General features: G+C 45.6%; 1 protein-coding gene across 1 annotated transcript in view; it reads left to right on the forward strand.

The window, feature by feature from the left end:
• NBAS (NBAS subunit of NRZ tethering complex) overlaps positions 1-24536 on the forward strand; it is a 676063-nt gene that overhangs the window by 436592 nt on the left and 214935 nt on the right. The window contains exons 45-46 of the mRNA XM_063442147.1: positions 12058-12273; positions 13041-13231. Of these exons, the coding sequence (XP_063298217.1) occupies positions 12058-12273; positions 13041-13231 (407 nt within the window). The remainder of the gene's footprint in view (positions 1-12057; positions 12274-13040; positions 13232-24536) is intronic.

Consider the following 24536-nt stretch of genomic DNA (forward strand, 5'->3'; position numbering starts at 1 on the left):
GGGCTAGGTAGTATGTTTTGGTTTGGAAGTACCTGAACCTATCTAGCCCCGTAGGGGTGCGTTCCGGCATCAGATCCTGGAGTTGTTTCAGCTCGTCCTCTCCACACCATTGTCGCATATACGTCCACTCCGAGAGGCCGAAGGTCGCGATGTCCTGTGGTGATAGACCGCCCGCTAGTTCCGGATTATGCGTTATCGGCGTTAGTGGGCCTGGGGTGGTGGTAAGCGTGAGGGTGATCCTGATGCGATACCAGGTTCGTAGGGTCGCCCCAACGAGCGGGTGACCACGTAGGTGTACGCTCGCTAGGGGGTCCCCAAGCCAAACCGCAGCCGGTAGCGTTCCAGTATCTGAGCCTTCTCCATTTGTATCCATCTCTTATCGGATTTGGGTACGTGCCAATCCACTATGCGTTGGAGGTGGGTTGCCCTGTAGTAGTCTAAGAGTGAGGGGAGCCCCACTCCCCCTCGGGCCTTGGGCAGGCGCAGGTGTTGCTTTTTCAGTCTGGGGGTCCTAGATTGCCACACAAACTTGGTAATGGCTGTGTCCATTGATTTGAAGAAAGTCTGAGGTATGCCTATGGGGATGGCCTGGAACAGGTACAGTAGTCGTGGCAGGAGGTTCATTTTTATTGCGTTCATCCGGCCAAACCAGGAGACACATAGACCCGACCAGTGCATCATGTCCGACCGTAGTCTGTGGATCATAGGTTCGAAGTTGTGGGCATACATCTGAGTCAGGTCGGTGGACAGCCAGATCCCCAGATACTTGATTTTAACGGGGCACCACTTGAATGCATATTGGGTCTTGAGATGAGTTGTCATTTCCTCTCCAGTTGTAACGGGTAGGGCCTCCGATTTATCAGTGTTCAACTTCATATTGGAGACCTGCCCGTATTCGTCAAAGGCCCTCAGGAGATTCGGTAGGGTGGCCAGGGGTTCGCTGACGAAGAATAACATATCATCCGCATATGCGGCTACCTTATGCTCCTGGCCTCCCAGGGTAAACCCCCTGATACCCCCATCCCGTCTGACCGCCCCCAGAAACGGCTCCATGGAGAGGGCAAACAGGAGGGGGGACAGTGGGCACCCCTGTCTCGTACCGTTGTGGATCCGCACTGGGTCCGACAGAGCTCCATTAATCCGGATCCTAGCGGAAGGAATCGTATATAGCGACGCTATCCACGTTATGAGGTGGGGTCCAAAACCCATCGCTCGGAGAGTTGCCAACATGAAACGCCAATCCACCCGATCAAAGGCCTTCTCCGCGTCTGTGGAAAGGAGGAGGACCCTCAGCCTGGAGCGCCGTGCCGCATGGATGACATTTAGGGCCCGTGTGGTGTTGTCTCTCGCCTCCCGACCTGGAATGAACCCCACCTGGTCCGGGTGGACCAAAGCAGGCACCACTCCTTTCATTCGAGTCGCCAGGATTTTCGTGAATAGTTTTAAATCAGCATTCAGGAGCGAGATTGGCCGGTAACTTGCGCAATTAGTGGGGTCCTTACCCTCCTTATGGATTATCGCAATTGTTGCCGTAAGGGCATCTCTGGGTAGGGTTGCGCCGTCTAGTATGGAATTGAGGCCAATGAGAAGCTTGGGTAAGAGCACTTCTCCAAATTCTTTGAAGTAACGGAGCGGTAGACCGTCCGGCCCAGGAGCCTTATTCAGTTTAGAGCCCTTCAATGCCGCCTGAAGTTCCTCGAGAGTGATCGGCGCTTCCAGACTGTCTGCCACCTCTTCGCTTAAGGTTTCCGTGACATGGCGTTGTAGGTAGCTACTTATGCGTTCCTCTTGCCGATGGTCTCTATCCCCGTCCTTAGGTGGTAAGTTATACAGGTCACTGTAGAAGCTATGGAATGCGTCTGTGATCCTATCTGGGAGCTGAGTTACCCCATGGGTTCTATGCTGTATTTTCGTAATTTGTCACTTACGACGTTGCTTTTGTAGCATCCGGGCCAAGAGTCGATCGCATTTATTCGAGTATTCATAAAAGAAGCGCTGCGATTTGCGTATCGTAAATTGGATTTTCTGTTGTAGGATGTCCCTCAGTGCTCCTCTGGCGTCTAGTAGTGCCTTGTAGTTCTCCTCTGATTGGGTGTTTTTATGTGCAGATTCCAGGGCCGCGATCCGTGATGTCAGGTCCTCGATTCGCAGTCGCTGTTGCTTCTGTCTATGAGTACATATTCTGATCAGCTCTCCTCGGATCACACATTTATGAGTTTCCCATATTGTCAATGCTGGGATTTCCGGGGTTTCATTCTCCTCGAAGAATCTTGTCAGTGTCGAACGGAGCTCGGCTGTAATCAGGTCATCAGTAAGGATGGACTCGTTCATCCGCCACTGTCGCTCCCTAGGTCGGAATAGAGGGGATTTGATTGTCGCCGTTATTGGGGAGTGGTCCGACCATCCCATGGGCCGGATCTCAGCCGTTAGCAGCAGAGGCAGTAGTTCTCTGGCAACGCAGATGTAGTCCAGTCTGCTATACGATTTATGGGCCGTTGAGTAGTAGGTGAAATCCTTCTCGTCCGGATGTAGGACCCTCCAGCTGTCCATGAGTCCCGAGTCCTGGAGCGCCCTACGGATCTCGTGGAGGTCCCGAGACGGGAGGGAGCTCGTACCCTTTGAGGTATCTATTCTCGGTTCCAGGGCGGCGTTCAAGTCGCCTGCTACAATAAGGAAACCTTCCCTGAACAGTTCAAGTTTGCGCAACGTTTTGCGGAGGAAACTAGACTGTCGGGCGTTTGGTGCATAGAGGCTAGCGAAGGTGTAGGTGTTGTCCGCAATCTTGCCCTTTATGAATAGATATCTCCCCATTTCGTCCGCTTTGGTCGCTGTGCATTCAAACGGAATCGTACTAGCAAACAGGATCGCTACCCCAGCCTTCTTGGCAGTGTGGTGATTAGCGAAGAATCCTACCGGGTATCTCGCGTCCTTCAGGCTTGGTCCATCTGGGCCTCGAAAGTGGGTCTCTTGGAGGAACGCCACAGACACCCGTTCTGTCCAAAGGGAGCGTAGGAGATGAGACCTCCTTTCCGGGATGTTTAAGCCCCGGGCATTGCTCGACCAGACACGGAGGGGAGCGGGAGCGAACCCCGTCCCCACCATTCCTGGGGTGAGATTAGGGAAGAAGGGAGGTCCGGGAGGGGGAGAGAGGGAAGGAATGTGATCTGCTCGATGCAGGTTCACAATGACTTGGCACCTGTGGTGGTGGTGTCGTGCGGGGTCTCTATGTGGGTAGAGTCCTACTTGCACCCACCAGGGTTAGGGGGGTGCCCGTCAATGGGGTACGTAGCCCTTTAGGCTCTGGTACAGTGTTCAGTTTACGAGTATGGTATGTGTTTGCAGAGAACTCTTAGGTGTGTTTAAGATACCTGTCTACGGACTAAGAAATCCTACTACAAGGTATTAAGCCCTGTCTATCAGGGTGTAATTATCACTAGTGTCGTGTCCCTAGGGGTAGTGATCAATATCCCTCCCCCCTGGCCGAGGGAGCGTAAGTGACACGGGAGGCATGTGGTCCGTATAGGACATTTTATAGTCGGATGATGGTGGGCAACTAACAGTGTCCCAGGGGCCGGGTCCGCCCACCAGGTCGTCGTTTGGCTGGGGGGGGGAGTACCCTCCGCCCGGGGTTGGTGAGGGGGACGGTCAGTGTATCTATTACTTGCTTTAGCAAACCCTGTCAGCCTGCCCTCATAGTGTGGCCCGTCTCCCTTATCAGTATGTCCCCTGGCGAGGGGGGGGTGCATTTCCAGGTTGTCGCCTTGGGGGGGGGGGTGTCAGGGACAGCCATCGTCCGGGGATCCCACGGGGGCGACTTCCGGGTTATCCTAAGAGGTCAGGGCCTAGTTCGGTAACACATTCCCTCCTCCTACGTCACCTCCTCTCCCTAACCGTCCATGTGTGGTAGGGGGTCCTATAGACATCCAAAGACTGCTTAAGCGGGTGACTGGGCGGTTCTGCACGTTATACCAAAAACATTAAAACTAGCAACAACATTAGTAAACTTAGCTCCCCCCGCCCCCACCCCCTAGGACCCCGTGACCCTCTCTTTGCTCCCCCATAACATCCGATATAAGTAGAGGTCCTTATGCGGATAAATGACCCCAGTCAGCCAGGGAGGTGAGGGGACGCCCATCCTGTAATAAAGGTGGTCGGGGCAGCTGTCAGCTCTTCTCGTTCACACAGCCGTGTTTATCTATGTGAAGCCTGGGGGTCTATGCGTCTTACATGCCCCAATCCCTAGTCTCACAAAACATTGATTGTCCCCCCTCCCCCCTGCAGCCCCCCACCCAAAAGGCCTGCTCTGGGGATTGGAGCCACACAATACGGCTGCTGGCTTCGGCCAGGGTTGTGGGGTACCGCCTGCAGACAAGGTCGCACCAAACTCAGACCCTTCCCCTGCATGCTATGCCCCTGCTTTGAGTCTCAGGGTTCGGCCTCACAGATCCCATCCCCCTCCCCAAGAGTCCAGCAAAGAGTCCCCCAACCCCTCAATAATCCTCAGCATTCACCATTCACGGCAGGACCCCTTAATCCCCCAAATCACTGTAAGCACTCACCAGTCCCCATGTCCAGGTCAGGGTCCGACTACTTTACTCTTCAGGGCCCTCCGGGCCTCCTCTCCGTTGTGGTTGCTCTATGCGGCCGGGCGCGATGTCGGGTGGTCTAACAGGAGCCAGCGGGTCTCTCCTGGTGGCAGCGGCTTCGTCGAGGATCCAGTTTCGAACCCTTACTTGAGGGAGGCCCAGCGTCCGTTGGAGTCTCGGAACATCTTCCGGCCAGCGGGCCGTAAGCCAAGCGTTGCCATGCCTCGCCTGCAGGCTAAAGGGGAACCCCCAGCGATATTGGATTCTTTTTTCCCTTAGTGCGTTCGTCACAGGACGGAGGGCTCTCCTGGCATCGAGCGTCAGGCTAGATAAATCTTGGTATAGGGAAATTTCCGCTCCCTGGTAGTTAATGGCAGGGAGCGCTCTCGCGGCCGCCATTATGTTATCTCGGAGTCCCGGCGTGGCTATGCAGCAGACCACGTCTCGTGGGTTCCCATCTTGCCTTGCTGGACCCAGGGCTCTATGCGCCCGCTCAAAATGTATGGTGGCTGGGGCTTGTGTTCCCATGATCTGCCGGAAGAGATCGGTCAGCGAGGTGTGAAGCGGTACATTACCCTCCTCAGGAAGGCCGCGGACCCTGATGTTATTGCGTCTGCTTCTGTTCTCTAGGTCCTCCACCTGCCTGCGGATGGCGAGGAGCATGTTACCTTGCCTTGTCACTGCTACTTCTGTGGCCCTGTGTTGGTCCTCGCTACCTTGTACCGCCGTCTCCATTTCGTCTACGCGGTGTTCTAGCGTGGTAAGGTCCGTGCGGAGGCCAGCCAGTTCCTCTCGAAGCGCTGTGCGCAGTTCCTGAACTATGGCTCCCCTGTCAGCTTTGGAGAGCATGTTAGCAGAGATCCGGGTAAGTTCTGTTCTGATGAGGGCAAAATCACTTGCCTGGGTGTCTCCCGTCTGCATTTCTCCTGTGCTCACTGAGCTTGGTGATGTGGGCGCCATCTTGGCCGCATGCTGCGGCTCCCTGGGATCCGACGGTGTAGCTACAAAATCGTCCATCGGACCTGTGTATCTCCTCGGGGAGTTGGTCCCCGATGTCTCCGGGGCTAGGTGCTTCTTTGTTCGGACCATTAGTACCCGTGTTAATGCTGTTTTTAAGCTTAATTTCGGCCAGGGGTGCGGAGCTGATTCACTGAGCGTCCTGCACCATGCTCGTCCAGGCCACGCCCCCTATAGGGTGGTATTAATGTGATATCCAAGTACTATGGAGGCTCTATAATGGCACAAGTGCGCTACAAATTGTTGGACCAAACTTTTACATTTTTAGTTTACATTTAAGATTTTTTTTTATTCCCATACTGCTCGATTTTGTTTTAATTTAGCTTTCATGTTGTATAAAAAGCAAAACCAGCACATATAAAGTAATTGAACAAATTCCTGAAATGTGTATAGATAGTGGGAGGGGACTATGTGGCAGTATTTACTGGGATATAAGGAAAACGTAAGAGTAGTAACGAGACTAACAGCTGTAACAAGGTGTCCGTTGGTATCGTCATCAAATTAATTTATCTTGAAAACCAAACTAAATGAACTGGTATAAATGAAGACAGCTGGAAGGTTTTAAAATTATGTCAAGAAGAAAAGGGTCAGATGCAATAATGATTAGTGAGCCTGTAGGAGTATAAAGCGAACAAAAGATCGATTTCACACTAATTATGTACCATTCACGCAGATGTATGCTGTAATGTAATTACTATGGCAGTACATTTCTACATAGATGTATTATATTTTGTGGGGCACATACTTTAACGCTGTGCATATTTGAGATGCCAGTATAATCATATTAAAGTAGGTCTGTCAATTGTCCCTGTCCCCTGACTCCCTGAGGCCTCAATGGCCCCTGAAATGGAACTCCTGTACTCAGCCAAAGTATCTCTATTATTATTCATTTTTAGCAATTTCTCCAAACATCAGCTGAGTCTTGATGAAAGGTTAAAACCAAGTGAACTTTATAACACAAACATTAATTATACATTGACAAATGAGTATGCACTCTCCAGGGGGTAATTAACAGAACAAACACCACTCTGTCTAGGCTGATGAAAGTCAATCCCTTTCTGAGTCCTCTCCAGACAGGGGTGCTCAAAAAACATAGCTCCATTTTTTTTCCCCTCTACCACAGAACCCTTACAACTAATACATCCCTTTATAACTCATTTCCTCATCTACCCATTGTCCATAGAGCGCCACGATTCCACATACAGTGTCCAGGCACCACCTGCGACTTAGTTCTGATCTGATCTATAGTTCCATGCAGCCGGATTTCACTCTGGTCGCCACAAGGGTGCTACCCCAATTGTCTGACTTGCTTCCTGGACGCCTTGGTAGGATGCGTCTGCTGGCTAGTGGGATAGACCTCAGGGATAGTGACAATAATCCTTTTGGGTAATTTTGGGGGTGTTCTGTGACAGGATTCATGGTCTGTATAGTGCCCTCAATCATGAATCAGGAGTACAAATTGTCCTTCTGGGTACTTTTTACGTTGTTCTGTGACAGGATTCATAATCTGTAGGCTGGCCTCCAAGCCACTTCATGAGTCAGGGGAACAAAGGTTTCCATTACATCACCCAAATGTATTTTGGGGCATCCGGTCACCCCTGTTTACCTTTTACATTCATATTTATTTTGGCTGCTGCCATCTTCCTCAGATTAGGAATGCCGTTGTGTCTCTGCTTTTTCTACCCTTCTTCCTCTGTTTCGATGTTAGCCCAAGGGTCTTGACGGGCAGGTAAGTATTTGGGAAATGTTATCTTGACAAAGGAAGTGGAGCTTGCCTTAAACACTACCCTTTGTTAAGTTTTGTCAAGAAAACTACATAATACAGAGTCATTCCAACTTTGCCTTTTGTAGTTAATGAAAAATAGAAGAAGAATTGATTGAGGAAAGTATGGCGTGACAGTGACACTTTAAGGGCTCCTTAAAGGGGAGTCAAGGCATTTACACCTCGTTACAGCTGTTAACACACAGTTTGTAGTTTATTCATCTCGGAAATACTGCTATCTTTGTTTTGTTTTTTTAACAAGAAATTGTATGAAAACTATTTCTGATGACTTTACTTGTGACTGTGATTTTGTCACAATATATAAGAAAGGAGAGAAGGAGATCCCAGACTCACAGGCAAGAGTGAGGGATTCCAAACTGGTAGATAAATAGCAAATACTTAAACAGAGCTTACCAATATATCTACAATAACATGGTAGGATAAACCACCATAAATCCTCCAGGGAACTTATTAAGCACAATGTATCCAAATTAAAAAATAAATGTATTGCTGTGCATAAAAATGAAAAACGATACAATTGTTCTAAGATTCCCAGCTGGGGAGTGGTGACCAATTACCTCTAAAAATATGTGGATAATTTACCCTTGACTGTTATCATGAACAGTGTATATCTTCTGGATACTCTAAAATGCATCTAGATATTTCTGCCTAAACCTGTACAAAATTGTCACAGGGACACTATTCACTAAACAGTGCACTGGGTAAGATCCACTGAGAGAGAAAAAAACTGCAGAAAGTGGAGGTGGAGGACTGTTAGATTAAGAGGTGGCATAAGTCTGGAGATGATGTAAAGTGAAATCTCCAAAGGGAGCAGATTGTTGGCGTCCACAACTACTGTGCAAATAGATATAAATCTCTTAGTTGCTTGTAGGTAAGTCAGAGCAGGTCCTAGAATATAGCTACCTGGGTGTGGAAACTAAAGTGGTATAAGCCACAACAGTCCCACTATCAGATAGTACAATGGTCTGCAGCTCCTAGGAAAACACCTTTATGGGTGTTCAGTGCTCAAGTTTGTGTAGACGTCCTGCTACCTAACCACCTTGCAATTCCAAATAGGGCTACAGCTCCTAAAAAACACCTTAATGCGTGTTCTAAGTTAGAAAGCTGACCCACATTAACAACCCGTCCTTCCCTCCAAATCCCACCAAGACTAAAACATCAAAACCCTCAAACTAGAAAACTAAAGTGATATAGAGTGCATAGTGCTAAAAATGTCATTTTGTCACACCTCCTGAAACTAGGATGGGGCTTAAATGCCATACTGAGTGGCTGCATGAGGCTCCTGACACGCTTTCGGGAGAACCTCCCTTTCTCAAGTCTGAAGCATTTCTGAGCAAGACGACACATAGAATTTAAAGTTGAGTTGTGATACAGGGGTTAACGCGAGCGCAGATAAGACACAGGCTTGTTAGAAAATAGACACAATTTTTGCAGAGGGTCATAAATATCTTTCTGAAGAGCAGAGTGAGGGTGGAGAGGGAGAAGAAAAACAAACAAGCAGACAGTGCAGAAGATGGTACACTTGTGTCAGGGTCATTACCACGTCACGTGATCGGCCGTCAGACGGCCTCATTGGGAGTTCGTCACTATGGTAAGCCATAGCCACCTAGTGAAAAAAAAAAACATATTAACCCCTTGACTGGAAGCATAGAAACAAGGCAATCAAAATATACAGCCCAAATCATATGCTCTCATAAGTACTGCATAATTCCAAAGATACTAAGAGGAGAGATAATACACATATCCTATAGAAAAAAATGTCACCTAAACTGAAATAAATAAAAATAGGCAATAAATATAAAGCAAGAACTATAAATGTTACATACATGAGTCAAGAAAAAATGTGGACACAAACCTAGCCATATGTAAATGCAAACACATGTACATATACATAAACACATATGTTATGGACAAAATATTAGAATTAGTAAAATGTCTATTTACTAATGTATATTTACTCTGTGTATCTGTATTCACCGTGTTAAACTGGCTGCCAGAGTAATTGCTTCCCCTCCCCCTTCTTTATTCAGTGACTGCTCACTCCCCTTCCCATCGAGCAGAGCCCTCGTGTAACAAAATGGAGATTCGTTGTTAGAGGAACTGCTTCCCTTTCTAACCCTTTCCCCGCTTCCTTTGTTCAAGTAACGACTCTCTCGCAAGAACTTCCCACGTGTAATAAAATGGTGCTGGACGACTCTCTCTCAAGAACTTGCCACGTGTAATAAAATGGTGCTGGGATACAAAGGAATGCCATGTGACGATGTTGGGGTCACGCCCAGTAGGGTGGGTTTAGACAAGACCCCTTAGAATGTTAACCAGTTGTTGAATGTATACTTTGTGTTATCTGTGACTATGCATATGACGTATTTCTGCTTTATAAGGGGGTCCCACCCCTTGGAATAAAGATTCCAGAAGTCTTTCATGAACCTTAAACTTGTCCGGTGTGAATTACTCCTAGGAAGCGTGTATGCATATACTTATTAATTTGGAAAGGGCAGATATACAAAGATTATCAAACATTTGATTTGACCTATAACACATATACATAGATGCACATAAACTCATATACACAAATATAAATGCACAGTTTTATATATATATATATATATATATAAAAGCATACATGCATAAGAGTATGGGAAAGCATAGGTCTGCACATAGTACTTTGTATATTGATAGTATAAACATATTGGAATGCATTTTAGAATGTTGATACATATGAAAGAACAGTAAGATAATGTGGGGGAGTGTTCATGTAAAGTGATGGTAGTGGGACAGGAAACCTAAATCAATATTTAGTCCTCTATTCTTGCTGTTAAACCATTTGATCATTCTGGCTTCAAAGGTTTTTCTTTCTTGGGTATTTTTAGAACCCCCTTTCAGTACTTTGTACTTTGATTTTTAGGTCCTTCATTGAGTGGCCAGGCTGGGTAAAGTGGTGTCCCACAGGAGGGCAGTATGATCCTTCTTTGTGGTGTTTAATGTAGTGTCTGTGCATATTCATTCTGCCATTTAATTGCTGGGTGGTTTCCCCAATGTAGCATCCTAGGTGGCATTTGGTGAATTGAATCATGTATACCACGTTGCTAGATGTGCAGGCGTATGATCCTTTAATGCTGTAGGTTTTATTGTTGTGTGGCTGTGTTGTCTGTGCATATGTGCTCTCATTAGGATCAGAGTATATGCGATGGTACCTAGTGGCTTGGCTGTAGATGATGCCCTGTTTAGTATGGCAGGGGTGGAAGCTGGAGCTGTGAAGGTGACTGCACCTGTCTGTGGGTTTTCTGTAAACCGAGGTGTGGATTGTACCATTGTTACATGTCACAGTGGTGTCCAGAAAATTCACAGATCTAGTGGAATATTCAATTTTTAGTTTGATTGATGGATGGAATGTGTTGAAAGAGTCATGGAACTGTCAGTTTTTCTTCGCTTTCAGTCCAAATTATGAAAATATAATCAATATAGCGATAATATTTGTATGGTTTGGTGTGATCTGCGAATTTTCTGGACAAAAATGATCTTACTGTTCTGCAAAAATGGTGTCTATTTTCTAACAAACCTGTGTCTTATCTGCACTCATGTCGCTTCAACCCCTGTATCACAACTCAACTTTGAATTCTGTGTGTCATCTTGCTCAGAAATGCTTCAGACTTGAGAAAGGGAGGTTATCCCGAAAGCTTGTCATTACAAAATTCTGTTAGTCCAATAAAAAAGGTATTACAAGAAACACATTTTATCTGTTTTTTACATCTACATCACTGGACTAATACAGCTACAATCTCTACTTGAAAACTATATATATATATATATATATATATATATATATATATATATATATATATATATATATATATATATATATATATATATATATATATACACACACACACACACACAGTATCTCTAAAACCCCTTACATTTTTGTAAATATTTTATGATATCTTTTCATGTGACACTGAAGAAATCACACTCTGCTAAAATGTAAAGTAGTAGTAACTTTATTGATCTATCATCTTAGCAACCGTTTCTAAAAATATATTGCTGATCTAAACAGTTATTTACTTTCTGTAGGGCTAACAAAAATTACATCTAAACGCACAGAGCTCTTAGTAGTTGCGCTGCCCAGATTTGGTGCCTTATCGGTACATTTGCATACAGTTTATATTTTTTATATTTTACGTTTTCTTTTGATGATGTTAACAAGCACAAATTGTGAACCTAGAATTTTCCAATGTCTTGCTTAGAAGAAAATAGAACTCTTGTCCTCGCCTAATGAATGCAGAACTAGTGTAGCTCAGTGTGCGGAGAACCCATTCTCTGAAGCCAGCATTCTTATCGAGTGTATCGTTCTTTCCCCATCTCTTATGAAAGCCTTACAATATACCATCTGAAGCTGTCAAAACAAACATGTAGAGAAACTGACATGCATAGGCTTTTTGCACATCACTTCTCCATTCTAAATATTTAGTTCCTCAAGTCTTCATAATGTTTGATTAATATTTGTTTATGAAAGTTGTTTTATGTCACACTATTTATAAAGATGAGTTGTCAAAAAAAAAAAAGAAATGCCTTTAAAATATTCACGAAGAGAGTGAAGAACATATTGTTTTATTTGATGGTCCTGGAAAGCTCATGTTGTTTAAGTAAAGCTGTTGTGTATGTTTACATTAGCTGACAGTGGAAGCCAGGATAGATATGACGAAGAAAATGATGACAGCAGTCAAGCAGTTTATTGAAAAGCACAGAAAAAAAGGCTCTGGGGAAGGTGCAGAGACGGCAAACACCAACGTCACTTACGTAATGGCCTTCAATCATCTTCAGCAATCTCTTGCTCATCTAGAAACATTCAGTCATGCTTTCATCGACCACTTGAGGTCTTTAGACCAGGTAACAAGAGTGACATTTCCACCAGTCTCATCCTATGTTGCACTTGAACTTTGGATTATGTTAGGAGACAATAATTACAGCTATAATATAATATAGCCTAGGAGTGGGTTTACTTTAATTCACCTGTACATTGTATACATTGGTGCTATATTCAGGCAGTAAAAATATAGGCATGTCACATTTCCCAACTTCCCATTTTTTTATGCATTATGTGCATTATGTTTAAGCTTGTGTTGGTTATAATCCATAAAGCATAATTTTGGCATTCTGAGATTAATGAGAATTGAAAATTAATCCTAAACACGGCTCCTAATCATTAAACCTGTTAAAGCTATGGGGCTTAGGGAACCAATGTGTCTGAGATTATGTTATATCGCTGGAAAATTACAATACGGTGTTCAATATGTTTGTCCACTTCCTAATGAAAACAGAGTCCATCCTCCATGCAGAGTAACTTTGTAATGTTATTTAGTGTACAAAGTCATGATCAGCTCAATACCTACAGCCTCCCATAGCTATGTATTGATTATTTCAGGGTATACATGCTGTTACAGGCAGTCATTGAAGTATAGGCTGGAATGGATGGTGTTTTGCCAAGTAACCAACCACCAGCATGAGGTTGGAATCTGGCAAACTCTGTTGCAAGGCAGGGATGGTGCATGAAGAATTTATGAGATTGGGTGTTTCTTTCTGAGGTTCTTCATATAAGATAGGCTGGTTCGCTTGGTAAAATGTTTAAGCCTGTCTCGTATTTTTATTGATTACAGAAATACTCCTATTTATATGATATTTCAAGGTCGGATGAAGAAAAGATAAAGGAGTTGGCAGTAACCATGTGTCTAGAAGGGCAATCACTTAACACCATCCAGAAACTGTTGGATGTAGCCGTGGGACCTTTTGAAATCAGCCCCAAAGATATTGTGTGTTATTCCACGGAAAAAGTTATTGCATCATTAAGGTATGTAATTCATAATTATTGACAGGGTATCTTGTATTATCACATGAAATCACGATATGTTTATTGTAATATTAGATTCAATATGTGATACTAGCTTTGCTATATTATTAGTATTACTGGTATTTATATAGCACCAGCATATTCTGTAGCGCTTTACAATATTATGAGAAGGGAGATTTAACAATAAATAAGACAATTACATGAACTTATAGGAACAATAGGTTGCAGAGGGCCCTGCTTAAACGAGCTTACAGTCTATATGAGGCGGGGTGTATAACACAATAGGACAGGAGATAGCAATCAAACAAGGTGGAGTGAAGCAGAGCTGGAGGAGAGAATAGAGTGCTACCCTGTAGGAGAGAACAAGGGACAGGTATGTGAGGTAGAGGTTACTCTGGAAGGCCATAAGCTTTCCTAAAGAGATGGGTTTTAAGGCACTTTTTAAATGACTTAAGACTAGGGGAGAGCTTGATGGTCGTAGGCAGGCTATTCAAAGGAAAGGAGCCACCCGCGAGAAGTCCTGCAAGCATGAGTTGGCTGTACGGGTGCGAGCAGCGGACAGGAGAAGGTCATGGGCAGAGCGGAGAGACCGAGAAGGGGCATACATGCAAATCAGTGAAGAGATATAGGAGGGGCTAGAATTGGTCAGTGCTTTATACGTGTGGATTAGTACCTTGAATTGACCCCTATAGAATACAGGAAGCCAATGTAAGGACTGACAGAGGGGAGAGGTGTGAGAGGACCAACTGTAGAGAAAAATTAGTCTGGTGGCAGCATTCATTACAGACAGTAGCGGGGCGATACGACTTGTGGGCAGACGTATGAGGAGAGAGTTACAATAATCCATGCAAGAGATTACTAGAGCATGGATAAGCTCCTTAGTAGCATCTTGCGTAAAAAAGGGGCGGATGCGGGCTATGTTTTTAAGGTGGAATCTACAGGATTTGGTAGCAGACTGGATGTAAGGCTCAAATGTGAGGCCAGAATCAAGTATAATGCCAAGACAGCATGCTTCCAAGGAAGGACTGATGTGGGTACCACTAACTTGAAGGGAGAGCGATACAGGAGGATCAGTATTAGGAGGAGGAAAGACCAGGAGTTCAGTTTTAGAGAGATTGTTTCAAAAAATCAGGAGGATTTGGATCCAGTCAGAGATGGAAGAAAGGCAAGCAGTGACACATTGCGGGGCAGCAGGGGAGAGGTCCGGGGAGGAGAGGTATATCTGAGTGTCATCAGCGTACAGGTGGTATTGGAATACAAATGAGGTAATGAGTTTGCCATGAGAGGCAGTATAAAGAGAAAATAGAAGGGGAAGTACAGATCCAACAGAGACATGACAAAGGGAGGAGGTATCATTAGAAAAGGAGACCCTGAATGAGCGTTGGGAGAGATAGGAGGAAAACCAAGAGAGGACCGTGTCACAGAGACCGAGTGATTGAAGAGTTTGGAGAAGGAGAACATTGTCAACAGTGTCAAAGGCAGCAGAGAGGTCAAGCAGGATTGGTATGGATCCCTTTGGATTTAGCTTTGATTAGGTCCTTAGTGACTTTAATAAGAGCAGTCTCAGTAGAGTAGAGGGGCAGAAGCCAGACTGAAGAGGGTCAAGGAGAAAGTTTGAATTGAGGAAACAAGTCAAATGCATAAAGACAAGTCTTTCCAGAAGCTTTGAGGAAAAAGGGAGCAGGGATATGGGACGATAGTTAGAAGGGGAGGACGGGTCATAAGATGTTTTTTAAGATGGGTACTACAGTAGCATGTTTAAGGGCAGCAGGGACAACACCAAAAGAGAGAGCAGTTGAAGATGTGTGTTAAGGAAGGTGAGACGGGACAGGATCAAGCGGGCAAGTGGTGGGGCGAGAGGAAAGGAGAAGCGCAGCCACCTCTTGTTCAGTAGCTGTTTACATATAAGAAATTAGTTACATCACATTAGCCCCTTTCCTACCAGGCACCAGAACACAAACCCAGAAGCACATTAACTGCGCTGCCTGCTAGGGTAGGCTGACAATACTGAGGGTAGTGTGCAGCGTGCGTGTGAAAGCACATGCTTTTTTGTGTGGCAATGGAGGTTGCCATGTGTGAGAGTGTGATTACCTGTTGCAGTTCAAGTTGCAATGGCTTGTTTATTTCTGATATTGTAGTGTATGATAATATGTATACTTAAAAGAACACTCTATGCACCATAATAAAATACAGCACACTGTAGTGGTTATGGTCCCAGGAATGCCCTGGCACCCTCCCAGTGTACGAAGCCACACAGCGTTAGAACCTGCAGTATGCTGGATGTCAGACGTTTTATTGGATGAGAGCATCAGCTGAGTACAATCAGACAGTATGCTAAGCCTTACACCGGGCTGCAGAAGAGGAGGAGACTGGTGGTCCTCAGGTAAGTTGCCAAACAGTTTTTAAAAGTAATGATGGTCCAGGCACTCAAGTTCAATCCATTGAGCAGAATTATTGAAGCAGACGTAAAGCAACGTTTCGGCCCACAATAGGGCCTTTGTCTAGCTTTGCCATATATGCTTTAAACAGGCCCTATTGTGGGTCGAAATGTTGCTTTGCGTCTGCTTCAATAAATCTGCTCACTGGATTTAACTTGAGTGCCTGGACCATCATAACTTTTCTGCAAAATACATTGTGAGTATTCTCCAACCTCAGGCCAGGTTGCAAGGTGGGATCCAGGATAGTGAGGTATCCATTTCAGTAATTAAACTGTTCTTAAAGGCTTTAACTACTTACACTAGATGGGTGCCAGGACACTTCCTGTACCATAACTACTACAGCAGGTGGCGTGATCCTTTAAGGGTGGCATTGAAGTCGCGGTTGCTATGCAGGATGTGTCTTCTTTCTACTTGGAAGCAAAAGTTAAAATTATGAGTTCAGTTTTGAAAATTAATGATGTTTAGAGTTTGTTAGCTTAAAATACAACCTTTTTCAAAATTAATGATGATATAGTTTATTTGCTCAAAAAAAAAAAGAAACAACATAATATTAAAGGTCGAGAATTGCTGTGCTGGAAAATGGCACATGCAATTTATTTAATATTCCATACATTTTGGACAAGATTGAAGTTTGACATTTAAATAGGCTCTTTCGCAATGGGTAATCTATTTTTCAATAATTGTGTTTAATTATGATGATTTCTGGTTTATTAGGGATAAAGAGATACAGTAAACAAGATTGTGCTTTTAGAAGGGATGATAATGTTTGATGGCAGATGGGTTAGTATGGATTAAGGTCACAGATCGATGCTGTACCTGTAAAGAAATCTTAGTGTGCAGGGGCGGACTGAGAACCCTCAGGGCCCCCGGGCAAAATAAATCAAGGGCCCCCTTACAGGCCCCACCCATACTCCGCAGCAAGCGCCACCCATGTCCCGCCTCCATGCACCGCCTCCAGCCACACCCTACACAATCTTTAGACACAAGGAACAAAAGTGCAATAATCCCTTCAAGGCCCCAGTAGAGACTACAATTGAGGGCTAATGGGCCATGGAGGGGGGTCTTTCTAGCAGAGGCTATCTCAGTGTCCTTTAGAGAGTGTGTTAGAAAGAATCCCCTCCAGGCCCTATTAGAGACTACAATGGAGTCTAACAGGCTTGGAAGGGGGTCTTTCTAACAGAGGCCATCTCAGTGTCCCTGCTGGAAACAGTCGCCTCCAGGCCCCAGTAGAGACTACAATTGAGGGCTAATGGGCCATGGAGGGGGGGAGCATTCTAGCAGAGGCTATCTCAGTGTCCTTTAGAGAGTGTGTTAGAAAGAATTTCCTCCAGGTCCCATTAGAGACTACAATGGAGTCTAATGGGGCCTGGAGGGGGGTCTCTCCAACACTCTGGTTCCTATTCACAATATAGCAACACAACATAGCTGATACCTAGGCCAAGTTGGCTCCTCTTACCTTAATTACTGTTGCTGGCTGGCAGTCTGTGGGCTTGCTGGAAGGCTGTGGGCTTACTGGCTGCGGCTGGCAGGCTGTGGGCTTGCTGGCAGGCTGTGGGCTTGCTGGCTACTGCCGGCAGGCTGTGGGCTTGCTGGCTGCGGCTGGCAGGCTGTGGGCTTGCTGGAAGGCTGTGGGCTTACTGGCTGCGGCTGGCAGGCTGTGGGCTTGCTGGCAGGCTGTGGGCTTACTGGCTACTGCCGGCAGGCTGTGGGCATGCTGGCTGCGGCTGGCAGGCTATGGGCTTGCTGGCTGCGGCTGGCAGGCTGTGGCTTGCTGGCTGCGGGGTTGCTGGCTTTAAGCCTAACTGGTGGCCTGTAGACTGGCTGTCTACTGGCCAGCCTGTGGGTTGGCTGGCTTGCTGGCTACTGGGGCACTCGTAGATTATTTAAAGAAATAATCCATGCACAATAACCACTACTACTCTGTGTAGTCGTTATGGTGCCAGGAGGGCCGGGCCCCCCTCCCAGAGTAAGTAGTCAAACCGTTTAAGAACAGTTTGACAACTTACCTGGGGTCTGCTGGGATATGAGGCTGTAGTAGGGTATAGGAGCAGTGGTGCAATGTGTAAGGGGTGCAGTCTGTGTGAAAGGTTCAGTGTGTGTGAGGGGGTGTAGTGTGTGAATGTGTAGGGTGTGTGGGGCAATGTGTGTACGAGGGGGCTGTGTATGTGTGTGGCAATGTTAGTATGGGGGGCTGTGTGTGTATGGGTGGGCAGTGTATGTGTGTGTGTGTGAGGCAATGTGTGTAAATGTGTATGGTGTGTGTGGGGGCAGTGTGTGTGTATGGTGTGTGTGGGGGCAGTGTGTGTGTATGGGGGGCAGTGTGTGAATGTGTATGGTGTGGGGGCAGTGTGTTTATGGGGCTAAAGTTCACTCTCACCACTGCGACCACCAGGAATACCTGGTGGTCACAGTGTTGAGAGTGAACTCTAGCCCGTAGCTCCAGGGCTAGAGTTTACTCTTGCAAGAGCCGTAACGTTGCCGTGGTAACCGCGGCAACGATCTGTGCTCGCGCAAGAAGGACCCAGAGGAGCTGCAGGCTGAGCTCCCGGGTCCTCTCTTCCACCCTCCCCTGCCGGCTGCCCGCACGGTGCCTGCGGACAGGGGAGGGGGCAATTGCCCTCCTCTTACTCCCCCCTCCCCCTCTTCTTACCCCCCCTCCCCCTCTTCTTATCCCCTTCTTACTCCCACTCTCTTCTTACCCCCATTCTTACTCTCCCCTCTTCTTACTCCCCCCTACCCCTCTCCTTACTCTCCCCATCTTCTTACTCCCCCTCCCCCTCTTCTTACTCCCACCTCTTCTTACTCCTCCCTCCTCTTACCCCCTCCCCCCTCTTCTTACTCCCCCTTCCTCTTTTTACTCCCCCCTCCCCTCTTCTTACCCCTTTACTCCCCCCTCTCTTCTTAATCTCCCCTCTTCTTACCCCCTCCCCCTTCTTCTTACTCTCCCCTCCCCCTCTTCTTACTCCCCCCTTCCTCTTTTACTCCCCCTCCCCCTCTTCTTACTCCCCCCTCCCTTCTTACCCCCTCTCTCTCTTCTTACCCCCTCCATCTCTCTTCTTACCCCCCTCCCTCTCTCTTCTTACCCCCCTCCCTCTCTCTTTTTACCCCCCCACTCCCCTCTCTCTTTTTACCCCCCCTACTCCCCTCTCTCTTTTTACCCCCCTCCCTCTCTCTTTTTACCCCCCCTCCCTCTCTTTTAATCCCCCCTCTCTTTTAACCTCCCCTCTCTCTTTTAACCTCCCCTCCCTCTCTCTTTTAACCCCCCTCCCTCTCTCTTTTAACCCCCCTCCCTCTTTTAAACCCCACTCCCTCTCTCTTTTTACCCCCCTCCCTCTCTCTTTTAACCCCCCTCTCTCTTTTAACCCCCCTCCCTCTCTCTTTTTACCCCCACTCCCTCTCTCTTTTAATCCCCCCTCCCTCTCTCTCTCTTTTAACCCCCCTCCCTCTCTCTTTTAACCCCCCCCTCTCTCTTTTAACCCCCCCTCCCTCTCTCTTTTAACCCCCCTCCCTCTCTCTTTTAACCCCCCCTCCCTCTCTCTTTTAACCCCCCCTCCCTCTCTCTTTTAACCCCCCCTCCCTCTCTCTTTTAACCCCCCCCCCTCTCTCTTTTAACCCCCCCTCCCTCTCTCTTTTAACCCCCCCTCCCTCTCTCTCTTTTAACCCCCCCTCTCTCTTTTAACCCCCCCTCCCTCTCTCTTTTAACCCCCCCTCCCTCTCTCTTTTAACCCCCCCTCCCTCTCTCTTTTAACCCCCCCCTCTCTCTTTTAACCCCCCCTCCCTCTCTCTTTTAACCCCCCCCCTCCCTCTCTCTCTTTTAACCCCCCCTCCCTCTCTCTCTTTTAACCCCCCCTCCCCCTCTCTCTTTTAGGGGAGGTGAGAAGCTGCAGCCGCCTGAGCGCTCTTAAGAGAGCGCTCAGGCGGCTGCAGCATTTAAAGGGGCGGCCGGGCCCCCTGATGGCGGGCCCCCCTCCCGGCCGGGCCCTCGGACCATGTCCGAAGTGCCCGACCGGTCAGTCCGCCCCTGTTAGTGTGGGTTTATGTTCTGAATCTGCCTGTGCAATCTATCTGTCTGTCTATTGATTTAGTCTTTGTTTTATATTTTTGTTGTGGGATTTATAGTTTCAAATGATACATCAGGAACCCATTGTGGCAGTTATTTAACAAACAAGCTTTATTGTAAAACTAGGGTGGAAGGTTTCATTATGTAAACCCATATGGAAGCCAAATAATGAGCATAGCAATTGTGTTTTACTTATACATTGACTCAATTTGGGTACTAAAATCATGGGCAAAATTAGGGATTGAGAGATATTGATTTTTTTTAGAGCCGATACCGATAATCTGGAACTTTCAGGCTGATAGCCAATAGCTTACCAATATTCTGTACATTTACCATATATATTTATTTTTTTTTGCAAATTTTTTTTTTTATTAAGTGGTAAATGCACAAAATATACATGCCAGTCAGATTTTTTTTTATATTTTCAAGAATATTTATATGTGGATGCAGTGAGAGTATTTAATTAGTAAATGTAGTGGATACAATGTGTTTGTGTAGTAGATGCAGTGTGTGTGTTTTTGTATTGGATACAGTGTGTAAATTAGAGGTGCACCGAAATTCCGGCGGCCGAAAGTATCGGCCGAAAATGGACCTAATCCATTTCGGCTGATATTGGCACATATCTGCAGAAAATGCTGGGCTGCTGGGCGGTCGGCGGCGCGGACTGGCGGGCAGCTGGCGAGGGAGCACTTCCTCTGAGCTGTCTGCTCAGCTCCCTCGCGCGCCGCAGAGTGAGGCTGGGAGCCGGAATATGACGTCATATTCCGGCTCCCAGCCTCACTCTGAGGCGCGCGAGGGAGCTGAGCAGACAGCTCAGAGGAAGTGCTCCCTCGCCAGCCGCCCGCCAGTCAGTGCCACCCGACCGCCCAGCAGCCAGGGGAAGAGACACCCCGACCGCCCAGCAGCCAGGGGAAGAGACACCCCGACCGCCCAGCAGCCAGGGGAAGAGACACCCCCCCCCCCCAGCATTCCAAAAGGTAAGGAGGCTGGGGGGGGGTGTTTAAATAAATTTAAAAAAAACACGTGTTAATGTGGGTGTGTGTGCCTGTTAGTGTGTGCCTGTTAGTGTGTGCCTGTTAGTGTGTGTCTGTTAGTGTGTTTGCCTGTTAGTGAGTGTGTGTGTCTGTTAGTGAGTGTGTGTGTCTGTTAGTGAGTGTGTGTGTCTGTCAGTGTGTGTGTGTCTGTTAGTGTGTGTGTGTCTGTTAGTGTGTGTGTGTCTGTTAGTTACATAGTTAGATAGCTGAAAAGAGACTTGCGTCCATCAAGTTCAGCCTTCCTCACACCTGTTTTTTGCTGTTGATCCAAAAGGCAAAAAAAAACAAAAACAAAAACAAAACACAAAAACAAAAAAAAAACCAGTTTGAAGCACAGTTTTGCAACAAGCTAGGACAAAAAATTCCTTCTTGACCCCAGAATGGCAGTCAGATTTATCCTTGAATCAAGCAGTTATTACCCTACATTGAAAGATTATATCCTTGAATATTCTGTCTTTGCAAGTATGCATCTAGTAGCTGTTTGAACATCTGTATGGACTCTGATAAAACCACTTCTTCAGGCAGAGAATTCCACATCCTGATTGTTCTTACAGTAAAAAAAACCTTTCCTTTGCCTTAGACGAAATCTTCTTTCTTCCAGTCTAAACGCATGGCCTCGTGTCCTATGTAAAGTCCGGTTTGTGAATAGATTTCCACACAATGGTTTGTATTGGCCCCGAATATATTTGTATAATGTTATCATATCCCCTCTCAGGCGACGTTTTTCTAAACTAAATAGGTTTAAATTTGTTAACCTTTCTTCATAGCTGATATGTTCCATTCCTTTTATTAATTTTGTAGCCCGCCTCTGCACTTTTTCTAGTGCCATGATATCCTTCTTTAGAACAGGTGCCCAAAATTGCACAGCATATTCAATATGTGGTCTTACCAGTGATTTATAGAGAGGCAAAATGATATTCTCGTCCCGAGAATAAATGCCCCTTTTCATGCATGACAATACCTTACTGGCCTTGGTCACTGCTGATTGACATTGCACATTGTTGCATAGTTTGTTGTCTATAACAATTCCCAGTCCTTTTCGTGTGTTCTTATCCCTAATTCACTTCCATTAAGGGTATACATTGCTTGTGTATTCTTTACGCCGAAGTGCATAACTTTGCATTTTTCAACATTAAATTTCATCTGCCATTTGAGTGCCCAGTCCTCCAGTCTATCTAAATCCTTCTGCAGCAAAGTAAGTATTTGTCTGTTAGTGTGTGTGTCTCTGTTAGTGTGTTTGCCTGTGAATGTGTGTCTGTTATTGTGTGTGTCTGAATGTGTGTGTCTGTTAGTGTGTGTGTTTGCCTGTGATTGTGTGTGTCTGCAAGTGAGTGAGTGCGTGTCTGTTAGTGAGTGTGTTTGTCTGTTACTGAGTGTGAGTGTGTCTGTTACTGAGTGTGAGTGTGTCTGTTACTGAGTGTGAGTGTGTCTGTTACTGAGTGTGAGTGTGTCTGTTACTGAGTGTGAGTGTGTCTGTTACTGAGTGTGAGTGTGTCTGTTAGTGTGTGTGTGTTTCTGTTAGCTAGTGTATGCGTATCTGTCAGTGAATGTGTGTGTGTGTGTATTTAGAATGCGGGGTGGGGGGAAAGGTTGGGTGGGGGTGGCACGGGAGGGGAGGGGGGGCGCCTGAGTTTTGTCCTTCCTAGGGCAGCACAAAACCAGTATACACCACTGCCCAGTAGCTCACCATCCGCCCTGGTACCGCTGTGAGAAGACCGCACACTGCCGCCGCTCAACCTTCTAGCCGGAAGTGCCAGAAGTGCCGTGAGAGCAGTGGGGCAGCCTGCTGTAAAACTACCCACATCGCCTGCGGTAAGTAATTATATTTAATACAATTAATTACAGAGATTCACTAAGAATCCCCAATCCTGTGGGAAGCCATCCACTTACACAGAAAGTATTTTCTCTTTTTTTTTTTCTATTGCTATTCGCTATTAAGTGATGATTGCCCTGCTGTACAGGAGGCTAATTGTGTCTTAGATAGCCTCCAGGAAGTTAAAGTGTATTGCTCCAACAATTTTCGCGCCCATCCGACATTTTGCCGTTTCTGAAAATAGTGCCATGAGTCTGACTAGTCCTTGCACTCAGACTCAAATGTAAATAAATATAATTAAGAAAATATTATATTATAATTTCATTTTTTTTTTCTTTAAATAACATACCAAGGCAATAATGCACTAATACCTGGCTAATACCTAATGCACTTATCATATTTTAAAGGTCTTTTACCCCATCAATTTAGTATTTTTTTTAAACTAACAGCTTTGGGTGGCATTGTGTGTATAATATCTATGTATCTGTTTCTATATTTTAAGTCACTTTCCTTTTTTTTTTAATCTATAGCTGAGGCATAGTCCTCTTTCAGTGACTTTACAATGTCAGCGGTTTGGAAATATTTCAAAGTTTCTGATAAAGACACCAAATTTGCTTGTAGTTTTTCATATAAATATGTGCAGTAGGAACTCCCCCACCCCTTACCTGAATCTTAGTGCCCCCTCCCCCCTTACCTGTCGTTTAGTGCCCCCCCCTTACCTGTCTCTAAGTGCCCCCCCACCTGTCGCTCTGCGCCCACCTCCTGCCAGTCACTCCGAACTAGCACACCCTAAGGCGGCCGCTTGTGTAGCCGTATTGACACGCCGGCCCACCCATTCAGTATTGGTATTGCCGGTGATTATCGGCCGATACTTACAAAAAAACTGAATTTCAGCCGAAAATATTGGCAAAACCGATTATTGGTCGATCCCTAGCCAAAATGTTGCTTCATAATATCTTTTTCTCCATTGTAATGTTTATATAGTCTTGTTATTGATTGTATTAAACTAGTATCGTATTATGAAAGGAAAACCCAATATATCTTTCTAGACTAAGCAAGAGGAAGCAATTTGGAAAAGTTGCTGTCCGCCATTGATTATCAGTAATTTGCATTTGCCAGTAGTTACTAAACATACTTCTCCCCCCACATTCCCCCACCTCCATTATCATCATGAGGACTGCACAGCATGTCAGTAATATCTGGCATGCAAACACTAGCCATCTCTAACTCCAAGTTGTGTTTTTGTTCAGCTCGTTATGTTGACTTTGAGTTCCTTCCAGGACATTGGCTTTGACTCCGATTTTAGACTCCGAGCAGATTTCATACAATATTGAGAGGCTGAAATAATTAGCATCATCCACACTGAGAAAGAAATGATTAATCACATTTAGTCCTTTACAATTCTGAAGTGTTTAAAACACAGATAATGATCATCCACAAAAAAAAAAGAAAAGAAAATTTGGGAAAATTAATTTTCAAACTGCCCAGGCAGAAAGAGAACATTTTGATTAGGTATTCAAGTACAACGAATAACAGAAAAACACTACCACTCCATATAAATCAATAGGAGCACTAATTATTCTAAACAAACAATGTGGCAAAAGCAAAAATAAATAAATACTTTTTGCATATATTTTTAACCTGTATTTTGCTTGAGTTGATTTGATTACTCTTCTCATTTGTAAAACGTGTTTATCATTTGATTAGTTGCAAGTTGTAGTAAGCTAGCTATGTCTGCAAGGATACATTATGTTTTGTGTAGATTCAAGTGCTATGCTAGAGCACTTATACAAATACTAAAATGTTTGTTTTCATGACCTTAAAGGGACACTCCAGGCACCCAGACCACTTCTGCCCATTGGAGTGGTCTGGGTGCCAACTCCCACTACCCTTAACCCTGCAAGTGTAATTATTGCAGTTTTTTTATAAACTGCAATAATTACCTTGCAGGGTTAAGTCC

This window comes from Pelobates fuscus, chromosome 2 (genome assembly GCF_036172605.1).
Source record: "Pelobates fuscus isolate aPelFus1 chromosome 2, aPelFus1.pri, whole genome shotgun sequence".
NCBI classification, from domain to species: domain Eukaryota; kingdom Metazoa; phylum Chordata; class Amphibia; order Anura; family Pelobatidae; genus Pelobates; species Pelobates fuscus.